Raw genomic sequence first — 11,707 nt, forward strand, 5'->3', positions numbered from 1 at the left:
GTGATTCTTACTCAGAGACTGGTTACTCGGTTATGGATGTTTCTTCAGGTGTCAATCACCTCGTCAGTTGCTGTTCCAGCCTTACTACAAACGTGGACGAACAAAGCTGATTTTGTTTGTTCCCCCCCATTAGGTAACTGTGACAAAGTCATTCATACTGGTTGTACTTGCATCATATGAACTGTAATGGTTCAAGAAGTTGGTGAAGAAAGCATTGAGCATGCTGGCCTTCATCAGTCGAAGCACTGAGTATAGGAGTTGGGATGTTATGTTAAAATTCTGTAAGTTGTTGGTGAGGCCACACTTGAGCACTGTGTATAGTTTTGGTCAGTCTTTTACAGGAAAGACATAGTTAAACAGGAAAAGTGTGCAAAGAAGATTTACGAGGATGTTGCCAGGACTAGTAGACCTGAGTTAGATTGAGAGGTTGGCCATAATAGGGCTTTATTCCTTGAAATGTAGGAGAATGAGGGTGACCTAATTGAGGGGTATAAAATTATCCTGGGCATAGATAGGATGAATGTATATAGCCCTTTTCCGCACAGATGGGGAATTGAAACTAGAGAGCATATGTTTAAGGTGAGAGGGGATAGATTTAAGGAGAACCTGAGGGGCAACTTCTTCATGCAGAGACTGGTGTGTATATGGATTGGGCTGGCAGAGAAAGTGGTTGAAGCAGGTAGATTTGAAAAACATTTGGATAGGTACATGGTTGGGAAGGGTTTAAAGGGATATGGATCATATGCATCTGAGTGGGCACCATGGTCAGCATGGACCAGTTTGAGCCAAAGGGCCTGTTTCCATGCTGCATTACTCTAAGAAGACAGCTACTTGCTCAACATCAATTTGGGACATCCATAAAATGTCGATATTACCATCCACACTAGCATTCCTAGAACAAATCTTACAAAAAATGTTGTGCATCATTCATATGACAGCAAATCCAATGTTTCCATGGTTCATCCTTCACAAAGGTATAGGTGTGCCCTCATGCCATAAGTAGGATAACTAAGTATTCAGGATTGTGTTGGAGTGTCCAGATATTAAAGAGAATTGTCTGGAAATTGATGAGCAAATCCTGGAGAAACATCACAGGGAAATGAAAGAAAAATGTGCACAGCTGGATGAACACAGCAGGCCAAGCAGCATCAGAGGAGCAAGAAGACTGACGTTTCGGGCCTAGACCCTTCTTCAGAACAAAAGAACAGCTTGTTGTCTCAGATTCTCCAGCATCTGCAGTTCCTACAATCTCTGAAAGGAAAATGTATTTCATTTACTTTGAGCACATATTTGTTTATTAGTTAGGAAGTATTGCTGAAAGAAAGATACAAATTATAAAAGCTTTTTAACTTGCACTTGTAAGGACAGAATTGTTAGAATACCAAATCTCGAAGGGAACAACAATTTAAACTGTAAGAATAACAATTTATTTCTCTCTTTCCAGCAATACGTAAGCTCTGTACTACCAACAAGCAGTTATAAAAGTATTGGAGATGGGAGACATTTTGAGAAGATTTGTAGCTCAGGTTGAGGTTCTGGATGTGAGTTTGCTCGCTGAACTGGAAGGTTAGTTTTCAGACGTTTCGTCACCATTCTAGGCAACATCATCAGTGAGCCTCCGACGAAGCCTTCATCGGAGGCTCACTGACGATGTTGCCTAGAATGGTGACGAAACGTCTGAAAACTAACCTTCCAGCTCAGCGAGCAAACTCACATGGGAAACATCTTGATAGACTGGTGAGGTAGATAGACCTCTCACCAAAGGCGGCATGAAAATTGTTGACAGTTGAACAGAAAATGATCACCTTTTACTGGTTTTGGGAATAAGGCTGACATTCATGTCCTTTTCAGAAGCACTGAGTAAGTTCCAATGTTGGCAGCTGGGAAGGCAGGCTAGCCTTGGGATTGACAGTGCCTTCCCTTTTCCTAATACTAACTCTTTTCACCTGAGCCAAATTGCCTCTATGGCATATTAATTTTAATAGACATGGGCCTGAAGAATAGTAACAGCACTTTTCAGTAGTGTGTAGGAAGTAGGAAGTAGGAATAGCCAATCAGCCCAGCTAACCTGCTCCAGCCAACGAACAAGATGATAGCTAATCTGTATCCACCAGTCCTGATGAAGAGTTTCGGCCCAAAATGGCTGACTTCCTTGCTCCTTGGATGCTGTCTGACCCGCTGTGCTTCTCCAGTTCCATATTTAATGACTCTAGCTTCCAGCATCTGCAGTCATTACTGTATTCTGTATCCTAGCCACATGCCTGGACACTACTGGGTAGAAAACAAATACCATTGATCTCTGATTTAAAGCTAATACTTGATCATAAAACCATAAGATATATGGGCAGAATCAAAATACTTGACCCAACAAGTCTGCTCTGCCATTTGATCATGGTTTAATATATTCCTTCCTTTTCTCTGTAACCTCTGATCCCCTTACTAATCAAGAACTTATTTATCTGTCTTAAATACACTGACTTGGCCTCCACAGCCTTCTGCGGTAATGGGTTCCACAGATGCACCAGCCTCTAACTGAAGAAATTCTTCCGAATCTCTATTCTAAACCTTCACTCCTAGCTGTGCCCTCAGGTCACAGTCTCCCCTACTAGTGGAAACGTCTCCTCCACTTTCACTCTATCAAGGATGTGCTAACATCAACTGCTTTACAGAGGTACGGTCCATACTTCAGCTCCATTTTGCTTAAAAAAATTGTTCTCCAATTTCTATCGTGAATGAATTTACTCAGGTTATGTCATTTTCTCCTTCCCATCAACAGAGAAATTTTTTTATTTCCCCCTTATACACTCTCAATTCCTTTCAAAGTCACACTTTAAATTTCTGTATTTCAGGAACACGTATCTAGTTTATTTAATTGCTGTTCGTGTTGTAACCTTGAATCTCTAGTAACATTTCGGAGAATCTGTTTTGCAATCTTTCCAAAAACAATACATCCTTTATAAGTTGTGGTGTCTGGAACTGGCCACAATCGTCCAGATGCTGTTTAATCTAGGTCTTTATGCAGCAGAACCAAATCATTCTCCTTTTCTTAACCCTCTAGTTATAAAGGTTAACTTTCCATCAATCTTATAAACTTGTTTGCCACTTAGATCACTACATTTTAGATATTTGTGTACATGGACCCATAAATCTCTTTAGACTTAGTTTTCCACCATTTGGAAATACATGCTTCTTTTTCCACCTAACATGGTTTTCTCCCAGTCAGCTGTACTGAAATTCATTTGCCACTTACTTCATGTACCAAAGACTCTTTGTAAAGTTATGTTCTTGTTGGCACATCTTAAATGTGGCATCAACCTTTGTATCACGACAAGTATGGGCATTTGGAAAGTAAAGAAACGAGCCTAACTGTTTGTACTTAAAGCCAAATGTAACAAAAGCCATTTAATAGGAGGAAACTGCAGAAAATGAGTTAATTAGATGGTGAGAGGAGGGAAGGAAAGGAGACACACAGACGAGATGACAAAAGGCGAAGAAAAGGCAAGTAGAGATAAAGTAAGCAGAGATGGGACGATGATGGATAAACAGGAAGAGAGATGGGTAAATGGTTATAAGAGGGGAACGGATCAAGTAAAAACCACAAGATGGAGAAAAATAACAAGGAAAACAGAGCTTAAGCATGTGTTTGAGAAATGATTATTTCTAAAGTACAGGATTAATATTAGCGTAATGAGACTATCAGTGACATTTGAATTATTTTAGTTCTTTAGTGGCAGATTTTTTTCAGTACTGCATGAACTAAAAGTGTTGTGTTTTAAAGCAAGGCTGGTGGATTTCACTGCCAGTAGTCTAAGGATTAGACTAGCACGAGGGGTCATAGTTTTAAGCTGGTTGGTGGAAAGTACAGAGGGGATGTCAGAGGCAGGTTCTTTACGCAGAGAGTTGTGAGAGCATGGAATGCGTTGCCAGCAGCAGTTGTGGAAGCAAGGTCATTGGGGTCATTTAAGAGACTGCTGGACATGCATATGGTCACAGAAATTTGAGGGTGCATACATGAGGATCAATGGTCGGCACAACATTGTGGGCTGAAGGGCCTGTTCTGTGCTGTACTGTTCTATGTTCTATGTTCTATGTTCTAAACTCTTCACTATTATTGCCTCAGCACGCCCAGGAGTATTTTGAGTTATTGCTGTGTTATTTTTTGTATTTGACCTAATTATTATACAAGATAATAAAGTGTGAGGCTGGATGAATAAAGCAGGCCATGCAACATCTCAGGAGCACAAAAGCTGACGTTTCGGGCCTAGACCCTTCATCAGAGAGGGGAATGAGGAGAGGGTTCTGGAATAAATATGGAGGGAGGGGGAGGCAGACCGAAGATGGAGAGAAAAGAAGATAGGTGGAGAGGAGAGTATAGGTGGGGAGGTAGGGAGGGGATAGGTCAGTCCAGGGAAGATGGACACGTCAAGGAGGTGGGATGAGGTTAGTAGGTAGGAAATGGAGGTGCGCCTTGAAGTGGGAGGAAGGGATGGGTGAGAGGAAGAACAGGCTAGGGAGGCAGAGACAGGCTGGGCTGGTTTTGGGATGCAGTGGGGGGAGGGGATGAGCTGGGCTGGTGGTGTGATGCAGTGGGGGGAGGGGATGAACTCGGCTGGTTTTGGGATGCGGTGGGGGGAGGGGAGATTTTGAAGCTGGTGAAGTCCACATTGATACCTTTGGGCTGCAGAGTTCCCAAGCGGAATGTGAGTTGCTGTTCCTGCAACCTTCAGGTGGTATCATTGTGGCACAGCAGAAGGCCCATGATGGATGTATCGTCTAAAGAATGGGAGGGGTCTCTGCGGAAGGCAGACAAGGGTGGGGATGGAAAAATGTCTTGGGTAGTGAGGTCGGATTGTAGATGGCGGAAGTGTCGGTGGATGATTCGTTGTATCCGGAGGTGGGTGGGGTGGTGTGTGAGAATGAGGGGGATCCTCTTGGGGCGGGATGTGAGGGATGTGTTGCGGGAAATGCAGGAGACACGGTCAAGGGCATTCTCGACTACTGTGGGGGGAAAGTTGCGGTCCTTGAAGAACTTGGACATCTGGGATGTGCGGGAGTGAAATGCCTTATCCTGGGAGCAGATGCGGCGGAGGTGGAGGAATTGGGAATAGGGGATGGAATTTTTGCAGGAGTGTGGGTGGGAGGAGGTGTATTCTAGGTAGCTGTGGGAGTCGGTGGGCTGGAAATGGACATCAGTTTCTAGCTGGTTACCTGAGAGAGACCACTCTCTCCATGACTCCCTTGTTCTCTCCATGACTCCCTTGTTCGCTCCACACTCCCCTCCAACCCCACCACACCCGGCACCTTCCCCTGCAACCACAGGAAGTGCTACACTTGCCCCCACACCTCCTCCCTCACCCCCATCCCAGGCCCCAAAATGACTTTCCATATTAAGCAGAGGTTCACCTGCACATCTGCCAATGTGGTATACTGTATTCATTGTACCCGGTGTGTCTTCCTCTACATTGGGGAAACCAAGCGGAGGCTTGGGGACTGCTTTGCAGAACACCTCCGCTCGGTTCACAATAAACAGCTGAACCTCCCAGTCGCGAACCATTTCAGCTCCCCCTCCCATTCTTCAGATGACATGTCCATCATGGGCCTCCTGCAGTGCCACAATGATGTCACCCGAAGGTTGCAGGAACAGCAACTCACATTCCGCTTGGGAACTCTGCAGCCCAAAGGTATCAATGTGGACTTCACCAGCTTCAAAATCTCCCCTTCCCCCACTGCATCCCAAAACCAGCCCAGCTCATCCCCTCCCCCCACTGCATCCCAAAACCAGCCCAGCCTGTCTCTGCCTCCCTAACCTGTTCTTCCTCTCACCCATCCCTTCCTCCCACCTCAAGCCGCACCTCCATTTCCTACCAACTAACCTCATCCCGCCTCCTTGACCTGTCCGTCTTCCCTGGACTGACCTATCCCCTCCCTACCTCCCCACCTATACTCTCCTCTCCACCTATCTTCTTTTCTCTCCATCTTCGGTCCGCCTCCCCGTCTCTCCCTATTTATTCCAGAATCCTCTCGCCATCCCCCTCTCTGATGGAGGGTCTAGGCCGAAATGTCAGCTTTTGTGCTCCTGAGATGCTGCATGGCCTGCTGTGTTCATCCAGCTCCACACTTTATTATCTTGGATTCTCCAGCATCTGCAGTTCCCATTATCTCTAATTATTATACAGCTCATTTTAAAGGCTATGGTCTCCACAGAGTATGGCTTCAGGGGATTGAGAAAATGAAATTGCAAATAGAGGAATTTCTAGATGGGCAAATCTCTAATAAAAACCAGAGTATCACAAGTTTTATTGTACTTTATAAAAATTTATCTTTCGCAAATGAAATTTGTTAAATTCACCTCCCCAAAGGTCAAGTAAGTGAACTAGTTCTTGACTTTTTGACTTCTTATTGTTCCCCCAGTTGTTTTTAAAAGCTTACATTGTGAAAAAATAACAGTATGGAAGACATTGCATTTTCTTGACTGAAACACAAAAAAAATTATTTTCTCATTGCAAGCTCATTAAATCCCTTTGTCATCTTCTCTTTCCCCAAGTATAAACTGAGAGAAGCAATTTAAAAATAGAAATGACCATGGAAGCAAGTAGTATAAACGGTTTTTAGAAACATGGTTTGTACATATAGAGAGGACATTGATGTATACGGTGGATAGGCAGTGAAGCGAGATTGAGGTTAATTAAAAAGGGCAGGTTTTGTTGGGCCCAAAACAGAGATTTATTAGCAATGATATCTAGAAGAATTCCAAATGAGATGTTTTCTTTTGCATGCTGCTTTTCATCCCCCTTCCTCTGCTGAAGGCATAAACAAGCTATTAACATTTCAATGGTTGCACTCTGCTGCTTTTCCCTAGTGACAATTATTCATGTGGCATGTGAATGTTGGTAAGTTTTTCAACCCAGAGCTTTCTTTAGCTGCCTGATTCAATTCCCATTCAACATCCACAGATGTTCACTTTCAGCAGGGCTTGCAATTAGGCTGAAAAATGTGGCTAAAACTGACCATTTTGATCATAGGGGTGAAGGCTGATTGTAACAAGCCAAAAACCAGCATGTCAGAGATCAATTCAGGTAGCACAGAGTGAGGATCAAACAAACATTTCTAGCTGATACAGATCACATAGTCATTGGATAAACCAAATAAGTCAGCAAGGTGGTTACAATAGAAAATTTACTTTTTGTTTATTTCACATCTACAATTTCATTACACCTAATACAAACAGGAACTCTGGATCTGTGCTGTGCCTTTGTAAAATTACTAATTGCGTGAGACACTTTTTGCACGATGACCCATTAAATTTGTTTTCCTAAACTTTTCCTGAAAAAAGCACTGTGTACTTGTACTTATACATTGATATACATGTGATCTAAGTAGTTGCCTTATCACAAAATGATTCCTTACCTAAAGCCCTCATAAATTGTTCATAGTTTGCCTCACTCCCAAATGTATATTTGCCGGTGAAATTCATTTTGCTGTAAAAATTGAATACGAGAATTAATAAATCCTATAACAATGAAAGCAGCAAGCACAGTGGAAGATGTTCAGAACCTATATATTCCATCTTTATCCTGCAATTAGTTTGACCTTTCATTAAATTTTAACTATGGAATATTCTTCAGGGCTAGTTGTTAAACTATTTTGAAAAGGTGTGGTGTGTTGCTTAAACCAATCAAGGCTCTTCTGGCTTACACCACCAAGGATCTAAATAACAAAATGGTTACAACCAGGGTAAGGTCCTCCAAGACAGAAATGAATATCCTGAACTGTTGGAGATAACAGTAAATCCAGGCAACCTGGTCAAAATTAAATGATAACTAACATTGCTGTCTACTGCCTTCAGACCAATCATTTGAAGCATTGTTTGTAAGAATAAAAGCAGAAAACATTTTAGCAATGACAAAGAACTGAACTGAATTTTTGACATGATGGAAAGGGTGTCTGGCTTGCCCAAAGTCATACTGGAGGTTCTGGCCCTGAACCCAGAAGTTCAATGCTGAGCCCGGTTCCCCTTCTTTCTATGGCAGGGTGGGTGTGAATGGGAGGAGAATTAGGGCAGATTACACTTGCACATCTGTGATTTAGTGAGGTAACTGTGCACAGGATTTCTGTTTTCATATTGATTTCAAAAGCCACCATTATCACAATGAGATGTTTGTCAGTTCACAGGTCCAAATGCTAAGAAAGCATTTGGTGTGGGGTTATGAATATAGATGTTTGTTTTCTAAAGGGATTAAATATTTGAAAGTATTTTGATGTAGTGTGTGTAATCAGATTTTTTTTTACAAAATAATGAATAATAATCAAACTTCATTTAATTTAATCTTAGCATGGCTCCTGAGTCTGTTGAGTGAGTTTGCATTGAGGCTATAAAAGGAAAGGCCATGTGGGTGGTAGCGAGAGATACATTACAATGCAGGGTATGAAGAGCTCATGGAAAGTGGATAGAGGGCATAGGTTGGCATGGAAATTGAGAGATAATGGGCGTGTGGATTGAAAGGCAAGAGGTGGCATGCGTTGGTAAGGAAGGAGCTTGGGGAGTGCGTAGAGGGTGAAGGGCATGAGGGGCAAAGAGATCTTTTTTAAGGGTTTAACAAATTCTTGAATCAACAGTGAAATATTTCCTACAACCTCTGTCTGCACACAGCACATCTGTGCTGTCTTCAGTCTTTCTGGAAGTGGCAGACCTGTCTCCAGGTAACACTCCCTCTTGAAGCCAATCATGTGGCAATTTTATTTAAACATATAAAGTATTTGCATGTCACGAAGACTCCAGGGAATGTTCTCGAACTCGACTCACATTCATTTAATGGTGGCCTGTAACATTGGAGTTGTGATTTTAGGAGAAGGTGAGTTTCAGTTGCTGGTGGTGGGTAGTGTGAACACAGTAAAATAAGAAAATGAGGGTCCTAAAAGGCAGGGTCAGCATGTCCACTTGTGGGTCCACCTCAGGATGTTAGCCAACAACAGTCCTTAGCAGGCTTTGAGTTTACCTACTACTTATCAATTATCTCTGTTGAGACCGATCTCAGGCAATGTCCTTAACAACACATGGAGTGATAGGCCAAGTGAGCCTTCAAGTTTAACAATGTCACATGGAGTGACGAGTACAACATTGGACGTTAACATGAACATTCAATAGAGTGATTTCAAGAACACTTCTCCACTTCACCCACAGGTATGAAATGTCCCTAACTCCCAAGTAACCATCAACGCATGGCCACTATGAAGTGCACCAGTAAATTTAGCCTACTATTGCCAGACCTGCTGAGTTACTTCAGCACTTTCTACTCTTATATTTAAAAAAAGCTTTGTCTAATTTTATGAGATTTTACAATTAATAAAAATGTCCAACGCTGGGAATTTCATATATTAAAAAAATGATAAATGCCCAGCAAAACAGGAATTACCCAGTTAAGTACCCAGTTAATTGAAAATGACAGAAGTGGCACTGATAAATATCCATTTAGAAAATCTATGAATGAAGAATTGTTTGGTTCATGACAAACTCTTGGATCAACTTTGATCCTAAATGTGAAAAGATATCAGTAAGCTTAATACTGAGGATCAACACTAGATATTCTGAATGCTAACTTGATCCAGGCCATGTGCAAACATAATATGTCCTCAGTCCTGAAATATGTAACAAAACCAGATTGCAGACTTTGATATTATTGTAATAATACAAGTGGAGACAGCTTCAAACAAACTATTTTCTTGCTCATCATGCAGAAATACATTTTACTGAATGAGATGTTCTGGGCGTGGAGAAATTAAAAAAAAGTCTGACTTAACAATTTTGAAAATGCTAGACCTAAATATGTGAATTTTGAAAATGCTAGACCTAAATCTGTGCAGAGATGAACAGATGAAAAATGGCAGCAAAATAGATATGGGATAAAATTAGATATGGGATAATTAATAATATTCGACCGAAGCAAAGGCCACAACTCTAGACTCCAGACATCTGTATGTTATCTTTTATAAATAACTCTTGTCAAAGCTAGAAATAGTCTGAAGACAAACTACTCCAAAGTCACTTTATTTGAATAATCTGAAAACGCAGAGTTCAAATCTTGCTGCCTTATTAAGAATGTTGCTTAACTTCAAAGAATAAATAGTTCAAACCATAAACCTCCAGTCCTTGTGAAACATGCGGAGACATTTCATTTATAAAGTATGTATTCAAGTTATTTTTAATCAGCTTAAAACAATATTTTATATTGTACAAGTTACATAAATATACATTTTAATAAAGATCAGGTGAAGTTGATAGATGACAGTTAATGGTTTTCATGCTAATGTTTGTAATGACCTTTGATTCTTTCTCTGAAAGTTAGTTATCTTCACTCTTAAATACTTTGTGCATTTTGTAATTTTACTGCCATACTGCTTACATCTATCATAAACATCACATTCAACTTTCAACTGGAGTGGAAAGGTATCATATTATTTGTATAGCTGACTCATCTGTTTCACAAGACAAAAATTAATGTTTGTAAATGTGTATTATCTGGGCCAGGTAACCGAAGCTGCAAAAGTAAATGAGTCGAATTGCCTCCTTTTCTCACTTAAGAAAAATCTTCTACTTTATAAGCATGCAACGTTGAAGTGAAAAATAAAAAATACTCTAAGCACAAACTTCTCAGAAGAGATGCTGAATGAGTCAGTACTGGGGAGATTGAGTGACCTGATTCCAGACATGATCTGTGTGAAACATCCTGTCAACTTTCGCGGGCATAAAATCCTTTGCACTTAAGGGAGAGACAAAGGCAAGTTTTGCTGTCTACCGCCAAGAGATTTCCATTCTCCAAAAAAAGGTGTCTTTTATGATAAAGCTCTTCTTCTAAAACCAACAGTATGACTGGGGTGGTAAGCTCAGATCAGTGGATTACTGTATTATACATAGTATACTGGCTACTATGTGCATGGATTTCACTTTGGCAAAATAATGTAAAATTTGAGAATTACACAGTCCTGAAGGTTGAATCATAAATCATGAGCGCACAAAATCATTAAATCTTGGAAATTATCAACAATGTAAAGACGCCATTGAATCTTTTACCCAAATGAAATTCTAGAATTTAATAGTAAGTTCCTGAAAGTGGCTTTTTAAAAAATACAGTCACATTAACTGATATGTGAGACAAGTGTTTAAAAGAAGACTTTACCTGAGCTGGTGAACCGACACCATTCACAGATAGCAGGAAGTCACATGGGTTTTAAGTCACAATATTAAACAAGTCTTTTAATCTCTCAATGTATCTTGTATTTCTTTTTTCCTTTTCAGCCCTCTAGTGGTCGTTGCATTCTACAGAGTTTAAAACATGCCAAAATGGTTACTGTGTTCAACCTCAATCATGAATTTTATAGAACCTCACTCTTCTAAATAACCCTAATTTATGTTTGTCAAAGTATGAATGGTGTGAATGAAGGATGATCTCATAGAAACATATAAAATACTAATGGCACTGGACAGCACTAGAGTTGAACAATGCCAAATGTTACAAGCCACTATTAAGTGAATGCGAATCGAGTTCCACAACATTCTCATGTGTCACTGCAGTCTTCTTGACATGCAAATACGTTACATGTTGAAATTAAATAGCCACATAATGGGCTTCAAGTATCTTCATGAATGGTTAGGATATCCTATCAAGATTGCAAGCGATTGTTGATCATTGAGCTAGGTTAAATTATGGTG

The 11,707-nt window shown here is 40.7% G+C and overlaps 1 protein-coding gene across 2 annotated transcripts in view; it reads right to left on the reverse strand.

The window, feature by feature from the left end:
• The window catches only part of LOC125458507 (gastrotropin-like), a 37,471-nt gene extending 26,222 nt beyond the window's left edge, over positions 1 to 11,249 (reverse strand). For both annotated transcript variants that reach the window (XM_048543830.1, XM_048543829.2), the window contains exons 1-2: positions 11,175 to 11,249; positions 7,408 to 7,478 (exon numbers count right to left, since the gene is read on the reverse strand). In XM_048543830.1, coding sequence (XP_048399787.1) covers positions 7,408 to 7,478; positions 11,175 to 11,197 — 94 coding nt within the window. In that variant the 5' untranslated portion in view covers positions 11,198 to 11,249. The remainder of the gene's footprint in view (positions 1 to 7,407; positions 7,479 to 11,174) is intronic.
• Between the last annotated feature and the right edge of the window lie 458 nt (positions 11,250 to 11,707).

Source organism: Stegostoma tigrinum, chromosome 13 (genome assembly GCF_030684315.1).
Source record: "Stegostoma tigrinum isolate sSteTig4 chromosome 13, sSteTig4.hap1, whole genome shotgun sequence".
NCBI classification, from domain to species: Eukaryota; Metazoa; Chordata; class Chondrichthyes; order Orectolobiformes; family Stegostomatidae; genus Stegostoma; species Stegostoma tigrinum.